The 16448-nt window shown below is 43.4% G+C and overlaps 1 protein-coding gene across 2 annotated transcripts in view; it reads left to right on the forward strand.

The window, feature by feature from the left end:
• Lmtk2 (lemur tyrosine kinase 2) overlaps positions 1–16448 on the forward strand; it is an 87210-nt gene that overhangs the window by 53452 nt on the left and 17310 nt on the right. For both annotated transcript variants that reach the window (XM_021626155.2, XM_021626156.2), the window contains exons 7-9: positions 2142–2275; positions 9707–9791; positions 11582–11703. In XM_021626155.2, the coding sequence (XP_021481830.2) occupies positions 2142–2275; positions 9707–9791; positions 11582–11703 (341 nt within the window). The remainder of the gene's footprint in view (positions 1–2141; positions 2276–9706; positions 9792–11581; positions 11704–16448) is intronic.

Genomic DNA, 16448 nt, shown 5'->3' on the forward strand with positions numbered 1-16448 from the left:
CTAGCCTTTAGAAAGAGGTGTTTGTGTTGGGTGAGGAATTTTAGCAGCAACGAAAGGAAAACTTTCCCCATGTTTGGACAGAAACCCAAAGGCTCTAATGCCCTGGCTGGGTATGAGTGTGCATGGCAGAGCTGTTGTGCGATCAGCAGTGCTGGGTGTACTTCCTGATACTGGGTGTGTGGTGTGTGTGTGTGTGTGTGTGTGTGTGTGTGTGTGAGAGAGAGAGAGAGAGAGAGAGAGAGAGATGGATCTTAATTCACTTGCTTGCTAACTACAATTTTCTTTACTAGTTAGTAAACTAAAAAGTATAAGCATAATTTATAAAAGCATCTCTCTCTCTCTCTCTCTCTCTCTCTCTCTCTCTCTCTCTCTCTCTCTTTTAGTGACAAGGTTTCGTATATTATAGGCTGACCCAAAGTCATTGTATAGCCAGGGATAACCTTGAATTCCTCATCCTCCTGCCTTCACCTTCCAGGTATCAGAGACAGGCATCTTCACAGCCAGCTCTTAAGCAAATTTCTTGCCTCTCCCAAGCCTCAGTTCTGTACCTGCAAAAATACCTGAAGTTGTAAGAAGTATGCACCGTGGGTAACAAATACAAAACCATGCTGTGTTTACACAGTGCCAAAACACAAAATGGTAAATCTCAGCACTTGGGAGGATGAGATGAGGATTTTTATCTAGCCTATACTACACAGCCAGACCTCTATTTCAAAATAACAAAATAAGATTCATCCAATGTGGCCACAATTATCAGCATGAGCTTTTTTTTTTTTTTTCCTTTGGGTGCAAGGATCATTAAAGATAGGAATAGAAAGAAATGCAGTTCTTGGGTAAGAACTAGACACAGCATTACTGTATGCCACAAATCAAACGTGGACAGCTGTCTGTCAAGGAATGTTATGTCTGAAACTGTTATGCTGGGAGGAATCCGACAAATTTGCTCTTGCCAGTAAGTTACAAGAAGTTGGTCAAGGAGATCACTCATTCTCTGAATCTTTTCTTGAGTTGGATTTAAGGAAGCTGAAAGGTCTCAAATTGCTTTCTACCTTAGTAGCAGATGATAAAAATTTTCAGTCTGAGGGCTGGGGATGGCTCAGTTGGTAAAATGCTTACTGTACAAACATGAGTACCTGAGTTCAGTCAATAAAACTCACGTAAGAGAAGCCAGGGACAGTGGTGTATGTGTAGGGGGTGGTGTAGGTGTGTGTAGTCCCGACCCTACAGAGACAGGAGGATTCCTACATGACCAGCCAGTCAAGCCTTGTAAGTAAGCCCCAGGCCAATAGGAGACACTGTCTCAAAAACGGAAGATGCGAGGATTGACCTCTGACTTCCAAATACATACACAATCTTGAACATGTTTGTGCACATTCCTCTCCCCAGAAAGCTTTAGATTAGATCACATCAGTAAATGTATTTTAGTATAAAGAGAATATAACATTATTTCCTCAAAGGGTACTCAACCAAACAAATATGATGTCTATGCTTCCTCTTAGATAGGAAGCCTAGAGAAGTCAGGGGGAGTAGCCAGGGAGCTGAATGCCTGCACGTCTGGCTGGGATTTGTTCCTTTTCCTGTCAAGTACCACCCTCTGTCTAGGCTTATTGAATTGAATTGGTGTTTTCAAGTGACTAGAATGTTCTTTCCCAAGTTGGTCTAGTGCCTGAGCCTTGGCACTAGCACTCAGTGGCTTTCTTCACTTCTTCCACCTTTCTCTTTTTTCAGTGTCTTCCCCATGGTTTACTCCTGCATAAATGGTGGCTATAGACCCTCGTGATAAAGTGCTCACTTGGTCATGTGTGTCCTGGAAATGGAAGTTAGGTGGTGTGAATGGCACCACTCTCCCTATCACTTCTGTGTTACCTGAAGATTTCTAGACATCTGCACCGCACTTAGTTTAATTGTGCATCATTGTAAAATTATATTTCATTTACGTTTTATTCTGCGTGTGTTTGTATAATAGCTAGTGAGAACGACTCTAAAAGCAAAATAACGTGTACTTCAAATGTTGGGCTAGTTGGACTACCTTTGAGTTGTTCTAGTAAGTCATCTTAATGGTTCAGCTTACTGCAGTGCTTGTCTGGTGTTTGGTTTCTTCTGGTGCTGCTCCTGATACTCATGTGGGCTGGTTTTTGCAGGGTGACCTGAAGGCTTACCTGCGCAATGAGCAAGAGCATGTGCGGGGCGATTCACAGACCATGCTGCTGCAGAGGATGGCCTGCGAGATTGCCGCAGGGTTGGCGGCCATGCACAAGCTGCACTTCCTGCACAGGTAGGTTTGGCCGGGCACGGGCACGCCTTACCTTGTTGCTGTTGCTGCTATCCGAAGAGGTGGTGAGGTTTGGGAATAGGGGCTGGGGCTGGAGTGTAGCATAGTTGGTAAACTAATGTGCCTAACACTCTGGGCTTGATAAACTGGGCACAGTGATACAAATATATAATTCCAGCACTCGGGAGGCAGGAGGATCAGAAAGAAGTTTAAGAACATCCTTGACTACATAGTGAGTTTGAGGCCAGCCTGGGATGCATGAGACCCTATTTTAAAAACACCAAAACAAAAAACAAAGGCAGGAAGAGTGGAAGATGGAAAGGAAGGAAGGAAGAAACCAAAGAGATCAGCTTGTAGCTTGAGCTAACCAATGCCAAGGAAAATGGATGTAGCATGAAGTCTAGAAAATACTTGGGGAATTTGAAGCAGTGTAAGAAGTGTACAAACCTCAGAGTAGGGAGTGAATGGACCTGACTCCCTCCTGACTTTTGGCTTGTTGCATCCATTCAGCTAGATTTAGGCTGGGATCTCCTCATGTGTTCCCCTTCACAGCCTCGAGAAAGAGATGCTATAGGCAACAGTGTCTCCTGGTAGGTGGTGGCTTTTTGGTTTCTGGCCAGCTAACAGGTTGACTTAACAATGTTAGGCTTAGGTCTGAAGAAGCTTCCTCCTGCTTGTAAACTGGCTGTTGGCAGTTTGGGGTTTTGTGTGTCTGTGATCGGGGCCTCCCCTGGTAGCCACACATACTTGGTTCAGGTCCTTAACAGTGCTCTGCATAATGAGAACAACTGCGGGCTTCTTTCTTTCCTGCCTCAGGTGACCAGTCTGCTCCAGGAGTTGGAAAGGAGATTCTTATTCCTCTTTACACTGCAGGCTTTTGAGTTCCAGTTTTTCAAAGTAGATTTATTTATTTGTGTATATGCAGAGTCAGGAACACTAGCCAGAAGAGGGAGTTGGATATCCTTCACTCTCTATCTGAGTCAGAGTGTCTTTGAGGCAGGAGCTCTTCCTAGCTGCCATTTTCTCAGCTGGGTCAGAAGCCAACGATCCCCAGTGTTCCTCTGTCTCTGCGTCACCTCAAAGGTGGGGTTACAGGCATGACTGGGACATTGGGCGTGAGATCATAATTTCATTTCTCATGCTGTGTAGCAAGTGCTCTTACTCACTGAGCCATCTCAATATCTCAAAGATTTGAAAAGGCATCTCAATGTCTTTTCTGATGTCTGAGAAGTCTGTATTTTCAAAAACAAGTCTTGGGCTGGAGACATGGCTCAGAGGTCCATACTGCTGATGCCAAGGTCTCAGGCTCACTTCCCCGCCTCCACCTAAGGCAGCTCACAACTGTGTGGACTTCAGCACTAGGGAATCACACTTCCTCTTCTTTCTTCTGTAGCTTCCCCACCGTCACATAGATACACATACATACAAACATAATTAGAACATAGAGTTTTTAAGTCTCCCATCAAAATCAGCAACATGAAATTCCCAGAGACAACTAGAAAGTGGGCATAAGGCCTGCTCATCACTGTGTTCTTAGAAGATGACAGAGCTGTCATAACCAGTAGTGTTTTCCCATGCTTTTTCAAGGCAAAGTCTTCGAGACTTGAAAACCAAGATAAATCACCTGGCTTGGACAATATCCAAGCGCAAAGCCCAAGGCACAGAAGAGCCTTGGATCCTTTGGCAGCTGTCACATTCTCCTTTTTAAAATAACCGCTTCAGGCTTGGTGGGTGATAGCGTAGCTGGTGAAGAACTTACAGAACCAGAGTTTGACCCTGTTTTTTTATTTATTTAATTTATTGTCCAAAAGATGTCTCTATCTTGGTTTTGTATGTGTATGAGTGTTTGCCTGTGTGTAAGTTTACCACATGCATGCAGTGGCCTCAGAGTCCAGAGAGGGCATTGGGTCCCCTGGAACTCGAGTTACAGACAGTTGTGAGCTGCTGGGAAGGAACCCAGACCCTCTACAACAGGAACAAGTACTTTTAAACCACTGAGCCATCTTTCCAGGCCCAATCAGTGTTTTTATTTTTTATAAAGACTGTGGCACTGTGAGCTTGTAATCTCAGTGCTGGGCAGACAGATAGATGGAAACCTAGGGCTGGATGGCCGGCTCACCTAGCCTACTCAGGGACAGGGAATGGTTATAGTGGGGGAATGGCACTCTAAGACAGTGTCTGAGGAGCAACACTGGAGGTTACCCTCTGGCCTCCACACGCACATGTTCATGCACACCTGCACACTCAGGTATCCACATACACACACACACACACACAAATGCTGTTTGAGTTAAAGTCTCATGTGGGGCAAACTTCTGCTTTTTAAATTCTTCTTGTGTGGGTGCCCTTCCATATGGCATTATTTTAAAAATGAGATTTAGAATATTGGTTGACTCAGAGGACTTGGTTGAAATAGACTGGTCCACCTGTCTAACCCAAAGTTGTCCTTATGTTGGAAACTGGTCTAGTAAACTACCCTAGTTAAAATTTGTTTTTACATAATGTTTAGAGAGCCTTATGGCGGGGTCTCTGGCAGCCTGCGTTTCAGAGGTGGTACACACAGCATTTCTGAAGGCCATGTGAATGGCATGTGTTGCTGTTATCATTCCACAGGTGACCCAGAGCCTAGGATCCCCTGTTCTCCGCTTTCAAGGTCTCTTGAGCAGGGAGGTACCATAAGGTCACTGTAGTGAGCAGAATATGTGCTCAAGCTGGCCAACAGGAGTACCCAGCCAGGAGATAATGTGCATTTCAGGGAACCTTTTCTGTACTGGCCTAGTGTGGCTTTGGATGCCTGCCTTCCTTCCTTCTTTCCTTTTTTTCCTTCCTTCTTTCTTTCTTTTGTATCTTTCTTCCTTTCTTCCCTTTTTTAAAGCCAGGGTCTCATGTATAGCCTTGCATGTCCTGGAACTCACAGGGATTGTCCACCTCTGCCTCCTAAGTGCTGAGATTAAAGATTTATAGCATCACACTCAGCTACAAAAAGGAAATAAGATTTTTATTGTTTGGTTGGTTTGGTTTTTTGTTTTTTGTTTTTTTTTGTTTTTTTTTTTTTGAAACAGGGTTTCTCTGTGTAGCCCTGGCTGTTCTGATTCTTGCTTGTAGACCAGGCTGGTAATAAACTCAGAGATCTGCCTGCCTCTGCCTTCTGAGTGCTGTGATTTCAAGGTGTGTGCCACCACCGCCAGGCCTGCTGAAAAGATTCTCTAAAAGAAACAAAACTTACTATACCCAATGGTCAGGAGGCTGAGGCAAAAGAATGGAAAGTTCAAGGATAGCTTGGGCTACATAATGAGACCCTGCCTCAAACAGACAGACAAAGTAATTACCCAAGTATTACTTGAAAGGGTGGCAAATTGGAGAAACAGACATTCTCAAGGGAGCTAATGTAAGCTTTAATTGTCTGTACTATTGAGTTGTTACACAGTTGTAGCTTAGGATGACTAGGGTGGTTAACAGGAAGGAATTCTGTATTTGATATCTTAAGTATGAAGGTGCAATTTAGTAGTCAAAACAGTGTGTGCTCTTCTTTGTATGTTTGTTTTGGTGTGCATGCTATGTAGAAAGAGTGTACCTGCTAGTTTGTTAATTTATACTACCTGGAAGGATAGAGGGAAATGAAGAAGATTTTAAAAAGTAACAAACAACTTTGCACTTCAGGATGGCACAGAAAGAACTCAGCACCCTTGCTACCCAATTAATGTGGCATCTGTGTGTAGCTTAATTGGCAGAGGACTGGACTGACATCCTCTGGGCCTGGATCTGCCCAGACCCCACGTAGAGCAGTTACAGAGGTGTATACCTAGGATTCTGAGATTTGGGAGATAGAGGCAGGTTAGAGTGGAGTCCCCGCTCACATTCCAGGGAGGCTCCTCAGACATGCACTGGCTCCTAGGTTTTGCCCATTCTCAGCCCACCGCAGCTCTGCTGCCTGCTGTGTTTTGTTAGGGGGTAGGGAACTAGAGTCCCCAAGTCATTCTAGGACATATTTGGTGGTTAGAACCATCAAAGTCTTACCGTAGAGGTATTACTTGATAACTCAAGTTGACCTTGGTAACATTTTTGGTTTGGTTTTCGTTTGTTTTATTTTGATTTGGTTTTTTGGGTTTTGTCAGTACTGAGGATAGAACTCAGGGCCTCATAATATAGCTCTGAGCTGTATCTCCGACCCCTCATTGATGGATCCTAAGTAGGGACTCTAATCTAACTGAGCCATGCCCCCAGCCCAGCTGTGGTTTTAGATGTTGTCAAAGCATCCTTCCCTCTGTATTCAGCTTCGGTGCTCATGTCTTGGGGTCCATTATTAGGAAGTTCCATTCCCTGGGCTTAGAGTGTGCCCCTGAGAGTGACACTTACCTCTGCTGTCGTACTCCTCCAGGGTCAGAACTTGGGTAGGTTAGTATCCAGTACCCAGAAATCGCTTATTCATTTTATGTAGTTTTGCAGTTGTGTACAATGGAACAGTAAAATGGGCTCAGTAGAGACCCACAGAGAGGCCTGAGCCTGGCTGTCCAGCTCAGCCTTGCTACCTGGCCAGTCTAAGGAAAAACCCACTCAGGTCTTATCCTGTTCCATCACTAGTCCCTGAAAGGCCAGCCAGCAATCACAGTCAGTTCATAGGCACTGTCCTCTTTGTCTAGACAGAATTTCACAGTGGAAGTATTTGCGTTCCCAGAGCCCAGAGCTCCACGGATAGACCTAATAAGTAGGAAAAAGGCCACCAGTGCTCTAGGGAAGCTTGTGTCCCTACATCCACCCACAGCCAGCTTCTTGCACATCTGAGATCCACAGTGAGATGGACACAGCCCTTCAGAGCCTTAGTGTTTGTGGCTGCTGCAGGCAGACAGTGAGAAGAAACAGAGGGTCAGCAGGGCTTATGGTATTTATGTTCCCGTCATCAGCTTTGCAACTGTGAGTCTTCTTTGATCCCTTTGACCCTCTGAGCTTATTTTCTTCTGTAGAGTTGGGGATCTGTTTTACCCAGAAGCACTGTTAACAAGATTGAATAAGATAGCATAAGCCAAGCTCCCGGAAGAGTAGTCAGTACCTCGTAGGCATTTGGCTTCCTGTGTCATTCTCTCTGTCAGGAACTCGGTTTCTCTGTTTCCTGTAGATAGAAACTTGGCATGCGTTTATTTGGAACTGGCCTTGGTCACCTTGAGCCATTTGCACTAGAGAATCCTTCCACACAGATGGGCAGGGTGTGTGATGTGTAGCCACCCAAGTTAAAAACAAATGGTGATGAGATGTGACTTGGAGCCCTTAGGCCTGCTGCCAAATGGAGTGACCAGCCAGTGCCTTCTGAGAGCCAGGGAGGGCTGGAGCTTGGGCAGCTTCGTCACTAGACCTGTTTTTCAGCTTGCAGGAGAATGCTGGCTGAATTTGTATTTCCTGACCTGAGCAGCCTTGACGTCAAATTATACGCTAGCACCTTGTGTTTTTTCTGTGTTTGTAGCTTTGCACATTTGTAGGTGCAGAGAAACTTATGTTGGCATTTGGAGGCCAATTACATCATTACTTTGAATCTAGATAGCAGTCCTAAGATTTTCTTTTCTTCGTCTTCTTTTTTTTTTTTTTTTTCTTCTTCTGAGACAGGGTTTCTCTGTGTAGCTTTGGCTATCCTCAACTAGCTTTGTAGGACTAGGCTGGCCTCAAACTCACAGAGATCCAGCTGTCTTTGCCTCCCTGCGTGCTGAGATCAAAGGCATGCGCCACCGAGCCCGGCTAACATTTTCAAAACATTCTGTGCACTTTTAAAAATCACTTATAATTCCTGATTTTGTGCACACACACTAAATTAAAAAAAAAAAAAAAAGAAAGAAAAGATTGGAAGATTCTGTATTGTTAATGACAGCAGAGTCAGAAAGTGTTCCAGGTTTTCCTCAGATACTACCATGGGCTCGAAGGCTCTGTGATGAAGTGCCATAAACAGCATAGAAAGCTGTTCAGTAAACTGAGTCAGCATTACACTCAGCATGCCTGTTGGGATCCAACAGGTGCAAGGTGCAGTGTTGCAACTGCCCGTGGCTGCCTGTTAGAGCTGTTGCTGGTAAGGGAATGAAACCTTACCCACCAGCACACTTTCAGCCACTGTGCTCATTAGTAGCTACTGTTCCTTTCTCCAGCTAATAAGGAAGCTGTGTCACTTACGGAAAAAGGAGGTCTTAGAGAAACACCTGGGTAGTGAGGGTGTCATAGCCACACTGAGCAGCTCACAACCACCTGTAACTCCAGCTCTAGGGGATCCATCACCCACTTCTGGCCTCTGAGCATCTAAACTCATGCTCACAAACCCACATACAGATAGACTTACATACACATAATTTAAAAATAATAATAAAAAGAAAATATTTAAAATTTTTTTGAAAAACAAAAGGGTTAGTTTTGTTTTTTTTTTTGTTTGTTTGTTTTTACTTACTAAGTATGATTTTTGTTTGAAATGTGTGTGTAGGCTGGAAGACAATGTCTTATATTGTTTTTCCTGTTTATTTTTGAGACAGTGTCTCTTGCTAGCCTGGAACTAGCAAGGTAGGTTAGGCTGGCTTCCTGTCTTTGCCTCCTTAGCTCTGGGTTTGCAAGTATGCACTAACATGTCCAGTTTTTTTATGTGGGCTCTGGGGACCAAACTCATATCCTTTTGATTACAAGGCAAGCCCATTAGGTACCAAGTCTTCTCCCCTCACAGTACCAGTTTTTGAAAATGAACTTGTTCTTAAAGTGAATCTTGTCCATACATTGTACATCGTGACACTGTGTTCTTCTTTTCTCCCTCAGAAAGGTAGAATGGGAAGAGCTGAGAGTTTCTCGGAGAGGGTCTACGGTTAGCGCCTGTGCGCCTTTGAAAAGCAAGGGCAGCTGGGGTCACTGTGTGGCTTTTGCACTTTTGCAGTTCCGCCTTTATAAGGAGATAGTTTCTAAACTCAGATTGTAAAGAAAATTCAGGCAACTTCAGTTTTTGTTTTGTTTTGTTTTTTTAAGATTTGTTTATTTTGATGTTCATTGGTGGTCTGCCTGTATGTCTCTGTGAGGGTACCAGATTCTCTGGACAGTTACAGACACTTGTGAACTGCCACATGGATGCTGGGAATTGAACTCGAGTCCTCTGGAAGAGCAGCCAGTGTTCTTCAGTGCTGAGCCATTTCTCCAGCCCCCAATTTCAGTGTTTTAAAGTTGTGAGTGACTCTTTAAATACTGTGATCCAGACCAGGAGTGTGAGTATGTTCGGTACTTAACCAGTGGCCATAGTTATGCGGTTAGGAATATGGACTATAACTCTTAAACTGTGAAAAAAATGGGACACTAATTCCTAGGCAGAGAGCTAAAGGCATGACTGGTTTCTAAATGAAGCCTCTGACTTGTGGCAGTTCTTTACAGCGAGATCCTGGCTGTGGGTCCTATTTGTTCTTACACTGGCTTTGTTCCTTCTGTTTGTAGCGATCTGGCCCTACGGAATTGTTTTCTCACCTCTGACTTAAATGTCAAAGTGGGCGACTATGGAATAGGATTCAGCAGATACAAGGTAAGCAAAGTTCTGCCTGCCATCTCCTTAACCTGCTCAATGTCATAGAGTTGGTTTGAAAACCACTCACTGCTTGTACTCAAGGATGGGGTGAGAGTCTTGTTCTTCATGGCATGACCTTTCTTGAACAGGGTCAGTTGCAGTCCTTTTAATGGTACCATTGGCTTCTGGTTTGTCTAAATTAGTGTCTTTGTGCCTGAAATTATGTGACAGCTTTCTAAAGGTTCTATTTAAAGACCTTTGTAATTCGTGTAATTGATTCAGTTTGACTGAACAATATATAAAGAACAATATTAAAAAGTGCTTTAATTGGGACTGGAGAGATGGCTCAGGTTAAGAGCACTGGCTGTTCTTCCAAAGTCCTGAGTTCAATTCCCAGCAACCACATGGTGGCTCACAGCCATCTATAATGAGATCTGCTGCTCTCTTCTGGTGTGTAAGCATACATGCAGGTATAATGCTGCATAGATAGATAGATAGATAGATAGATAGATCTTTTAAAAATACTTCAATTACATACTTATTTCATGTAGATGTATATGCTTGTGGGTACATACATGGAAGGACATGCATAAGGAAGTCAGAAGAAAACTTGCAGAAATCAGTTCTCTCTTTCTCCTGCCTGGGTCCCCAGGATAGAGCTCAAGTTATAAGGCTTGGCAACAAGTGTCTTTACTTATTGAACTGTCTTGCTAGCCCTGTAACAACAAAATTTATAATTAGCATGAGGTCAAGTGGTAGTTACTATCAAAACGCACGTCTGTAGGTGTTTCTTATTACAGTCAGTAAAATTGCAGCACAGGTATGATAAAGTTAACATTCACAGTTTTCTTTTTAAAATGTTATAAATATACCACTAAAGAAAACAAGTCAGTACGTTTTCATCTGTATGTGTTTGCTGAGCTCAGTGGAACAAGATGCTAGGATATGGACAAAGATTCCTGGGGCTGGGAAGGTGGCTTAGTGGTTAAAGCACTTGCTGTTTTTACTGCAGGTGACAGGGGTTCAGTTCCCAGAACCCACATGGAGGCTCACAACAGTTTGTAACTCTAGCTGTAGAGAATCTGACACCCTCTTCTGACCTCCTCCTTAGGCTTTGGGCATATATGTGGTATACATATATACATTCAGACAAAATATTCATACACATAAAATTAAATGAGTTCTGTCTTAAAAAAAAAAAGAATGATACTGTTACAGTGCCCATCATTTTCTAAGCTGCAACCTAAAGATAACATTTGTCTGGCATTCAGTGGGTTCTTGTGAGACGCAAGGTGTAGTGCTTTCAAAACATGCAACTTTAGATTGGTGCTCTGTCCAGTCCAAGCTGTAGTCCTGAAGCACTACTAATCTGTGGAGCTGTTGCCAGCAGCATCACCCTTCTAACCCCCCACAAATGTTACTGGCTTTGTGCAGCCTTCCTCACAGTGAAGGAAGAGGGCCGCTAGTGTCTGTAGCTCACCCATCACTTTGCTGCTGGTAAGTGGTGGGAGGACAAGCTGTAATGTCAGCTGTGGTAACCACCACAGTTCTCAGTGCAGAAAACCAGCCTGTGCTAAAGATGACTGAGCAGGTGCTGTGGCCTAGAGACTGTTCACAAAACCTCCGGACTTCAGAGGAATACCTCATGCACATCCTTCCTTCTATCCAAGAGTCTCTGCAAGCCTGCTTCTCCTCTCCCTGTGCTGTATTTTAGGGTTGGATATGTGTTTTCTGAGAGTGTTTTGCTCTTATGCTATTAAGCTCCCCTCGTGTGGAATTCGCTGAACACTGTGCTTGTGACCATGCAGGAGGATTACATTGAGACGGATGACAAAAAAATTTTCCCCTTGAGATGGACTGCTCCAGAATTGGTGACCAGCTTTCAAGACAGACTCCTGACTGCAGATCAGACTAAATACAGTAATATCTGGTAGGTATTGAGCATGGCATTTTACCTGGTTTCCTTAGCAAGGGCCAGACTCCCTTCTCTCTGAGTATAAAGTAAATGTGTTAGGATGTGGGAGGCAGAAAGACACATCTTCAGCCATAGCAGTGATAGCAGTTGTGCTACAATTAACTTGAATGCTGCTGCTTCTACCCAATTTTCTCTACTGAAAACAAGAACTTCATCTGTTTTACATTTTGTACCTATACAGAGCCTGGGATACAATAGGTACTTAATATTTTCTGAAGTAAATGGGAAAATTGAAAAGGGGTTTGGGCTGCTATATAAGACTGATTTTTAGAGGTCATTTCAAAAGATGCTAAAATGATATATCTAAATCTTTGGCTTGAGATTGTCATGGTTTTCTTAATGATAGTTCTATTTTAGGGTATTGTTTTTCTGTTTATTTTTTGTTTTTCTTTTCTTACCTTCCTTTGGATTGATCTCTCTTTTAACTTTAATTTGCTCTTTATTTGGGAGCTATGCATTCCGTGCCTGTGCTTTTATCAGTTATCATAGAAATTAAAACCTGTGAATTTTGCACACCTTAATTTCACTTCATTTCCTAACCCTCTTTCCTGACTAGTACAAGAACTTAGAACATGTGTACACACATGCACACACACAATTATGTGCTGTTGTTTGGTTTTCTAATTTTTCCTTTGAACCTCCCAACATGTTACTTTCCTTTTTTTTTTTTTTTAAAGATTTATTTTATTATTTATACAGTATTCTGCTTGCATGTAGGCCTGCAGACCAGAGGAAGGCATGAGATCTCATTATAAATGGTAATGAGCCACCATGTGGTTGCTGGGAATTGAACTCAGGACCTTTAGAAGAACAGCCAGTGCTCTTAACCTCTGAGCCATCTCTCCAGTCCCTCCTTCCTCTGTCCCTCCCTCTTTCCTTTCCTCCCTCCCTTCCTCCCTTCCTCCCTTCCTTCCTTCTTTCCTTCTTTTCTTTCTTTGGGACAGGGTTTCTCTGTATAGCCCTGGCTCCTGGAATTCACTCTGTAGACCAGGCTGTCCTAGAACCCAGGGATTTGCCTGCCCCTGCCTCCTGAGTGCTAGGATTAAAGGCATGGGCCACCACCACCTGGCTAATATGTTGCCTTTCTTTTTTTCTTTTTCTTGAGACAGGGTTTCTCTGTGTAGCCTTGGCTGTCCTGGAACTTACTGTGTAGACCAGGCTAGCTTTAAACTCCCAAATTCTGGGATTAAGGCCTGTGCCACTACTGCTCAGTTTAATGTGTTACTTTTTAACATCAGTGTTCATTTAGATATATTCGCATAACAAACCGTTTTCAAACCGTTTTCCTCGTGTTTTTTGTTGTTGTTTGCTTTTGTGCTTTGATAGCAGCCCTTCCTTTGGGGTTGTGCTCTACTTAAAGTGATTTGCTTTAATGAGGCCTGCTGCTAACAGACTGCATTTTCTGTGGGTCTGCACACACTTGCCTGTTTCATTCTCTTCCCTTAAATGCGTTTTTACTTGATGACAGTTATTTCCTCTCAGCATGTTGAAGATGTCATTCTACTGTCCTCTGGCTTCCATTGTTGCTTTGTGAAGTCAGCTCTAAGTCTGCCTAAGCTTTTTGAAGGTAATGTGACTTTTTCTCTCTGGCTGGCCTAAAATACTTCTCTGACTTTTTTTTTTTTTTTTTTTTTGGTGATGTGTGCCAGTGTAAATTGTATGGGTATGGATTGATGCATCCACTCCCTGCTTGTTATTTATTTGGCTTTCTAAATCTATTGGTTGGTAAAGGGCATTGGTTCTAGAAAGTTCATAGCCCTTTTCCTTTAAATATTGCCTCTTCACTTTCTCTCCTTTCAGAAGGTTGATGTAACCTGTGCTGTTGCTTCCTACTCTCTCTTGTATCTCTGATTGGTCCTCTGCGTCCCACTCTTCCCATCCTTCACCATGTGCTCTCTCTGCTCATTCTCTGCTTTTCAGATTCTCTCCTCAGCTGTCGATTTTGTTAAATCTCTCTGTTTTGTTTTATAGGTTTTGATTTTAAAAACTTATCTGTTTTTTTTACAACTGAATTGTGACATGTCAAATTACTGCAGGAAGTGACACCTTGGCCCTTCTGCTTCTGGATGCTGCATTGTTTTCTCTGGCCTTTCTTATGGTTAGAATCCATGGCAATCTAGACCAAGACAGAACTCCATAGAGGACCTGTTGGGTACCTGAGTGTCTTGCCACATACAGGATTGCTGCTCTAGTCAGCCATTGCGAGTCAGCTTGAAATGTTTTTCACTCAGATAATGAGGATTGTTCAAGGCCAACTCTGGTTACTTTGTAGGTCAGCCCCGTTAGTTGCTGTAGTCTCCTGTCATTCTCTCCCTAGCTGGCAGCTTGCCTTTCAGAGGCTGCCTTATGCCTGCCCTGAAAGAGAATCTTTCAGAGAGACACCTTTCCTGGGTGGACCCAGGGCTTTGGCCTGTTGAGCACCAGTCTTCTTCCATGGAGCCTTAATTAGACCATACAGAGAAGCCCAAATGCCTGCACATATGCCCCAGGGCTTAAAGGTGGCGTTTGTGTTCTCAGTTCTCAAAATTCTGGAAGTTCCTGCCTACTTACCCACCTTAGATTCTTCAAGAAGATACTTTTTATGCTTCACTAGCATTTTTGTTGCACTTAGCAGGATGATTGACATGAAAACAGAGCCTGTGCAGAATTGGCCCTGCAGCTGTGCCAAGTCCCGCCATACTGCTCTTGCCAAGGTGGATAAAGGAACCTTATTTAGAATTTAGAGTTGAGGTGGGGAGAACAACAGGACACATTTCTTTCCAAAAGAACAAGATGCAGGGGCCTAAGGAGCTGGGGAGTCTGTGCTTCCTTTCATGCCCTCTGAAGTGGGGGCTTTGGTCTGAGAAGAGGGGAAGGAAGCATGGTTAATGAGGACTATGGAAACCTGAGGCAGGGAGACAGGCCTGTTCGGGGCTGGCCCAGGTGGTGCCAATGCTGTTCATTCTGTCACCTGCCAAACCAACCTTTTGATTTTTAGCATTTCACATGGTTTCCTTAGTTTTTTCGATAAAACTGGAAACTCCAAAGTCACTGGACAGTGTCTTAAACATTTTTGTACTTAAATTGATCATCTACCCCTGATGGTTCTTTACCAGTGACGAGAAAGCACTGCTGTCTGGGCTGGTGTGAAGGCTTTCCATCCTCTTCCTCCCTTTAGGAGAAATGACCTTTGTGGACATAGATGCACTTGCTCTGCTCAGTCACTTGTAAAAGTAGCATCAGGAAATTGAACACCAGGTTGCACAACAGCAGATAAAGCTACTCGGAGCTCTTGTTTCCTGGAGGACATTGGACAGTCTCATAACTGCATACCTGAATCTGGGGAAGACAGAATCGCCAATCTCAGGGAGCTCTTGAAAAACTCCACTTTCCCAGGCCAAACCTGGGCTAAATATGAGCCTTGTATGAAGGCACACACCTTTAATTCCAGCACTAATTTCCAGGCCAGCCTGGGCTACATGGTGAGACCCTGACAAAAAGAAAAAGAAGAAAAAAAAAAAAGAGCAACCAAGGTGATATGGATCCTAAGTACCAACTTACTTGCTTAAAATTACCCCAGAAGAGTCTAAAGGTATGGTTCAGTCTAAAGAGCACTGGTTGTTCTTGCAGAGGACCTGGGTTGTACTCCCAGCACTAGGATGGCAGCCCACATTCCACCTGTAACCCCAGTTCCAAGGGATCTGATACCCTTTTCTGGCCTCCATGGCACCAGGCATGTAAGTGGTGCACAGACATGAATGCAGGCAAAATACACATACAACTTTTTAAATTAAATTTTAAATTAAATTACATTAAAAATTTTTTAACTTTTCAGGTGACATGCATGACATGCATGAGAACATCCCAGTAGATAAGAGACATTCCTGTATGACAGTGAATGGTGGAAAGAAATGAGAGGCCGTGAAGCAAAGAGCTAGGCTGCTCTTTGAGCTAGGCTGCTGAGGCCTTTTCAGGGAGAACAGAACTCTGGGGTGCAAAGACAAGTTGAGGAAGAAAAGATGGCTATTGTATCACACATTTGTAATCCCAGCACCTAGCTGGCTGAGGCAGGCTGTGAATTAACCAGTCTGGAGCCAACGTGCGGCGCAGCTCTAATACCAACACTTAGTGGGTCAGAGGCAGGTGGCTTTCCGTGAGTTTGAGACCAGCCTGGTCTACAGAGCAAGTCCAAAACAGCCAAGGCTACACAGAGAAACCCTGTCTTGAAAAACAAAACAAAAAAAACCATTCTGGGTATGTGGTGAGTTCCATTTCAGCTCTGCAATGAGACCTTGTCTTAACGACGACAACAACAGAAGAGCTAGTTAGATAGAAAATGTCCTACTTTGGCCGTTTCTGGCAACACAGCTGCCACAAGCCTAGAGTGTTGAGGAGTAACCACAGCAGCAGGTGACAGGTCTAATTAGGGAGTGCTGTTTGCTCATGTGAAGGTTTCTTGGAATTATTTTATAATGTTTTATTACTATTTAATAGGATTCCCTGCCTCGGAAGTCAGAGTATTTATAGTATTGAACCATTTTGCCAAGTTTTCACACATGCCATCAATCTTTCAACTGACTCCTTGAAGTTTTAAAGTCACAAACAACCATATTGTTTAATTCCTGTGATTATATCATACTCTGTCATAGTGATAAAGTAAATACAAGAATGCCTCTGGTCACCCTCATTTTCAGAGAAATAGCTTTTTTTTTTTTTTTCCT

The sequence above is a fragment of the Meriones unguiculatus genome, chromosome 15, assembly GCF_030254825.1.
Source record: "Meriones unguiculatus strain TT.TT164.6M chromosome 15, Bangor_MerUng_6.1, whole genome shotgun sequence".
Lineage (NCBI taxonomy): Eukaryota > Metazoa > Chordata > Mammalia > Rodentia > Muridae > Meriones > Meriones unguiculatus.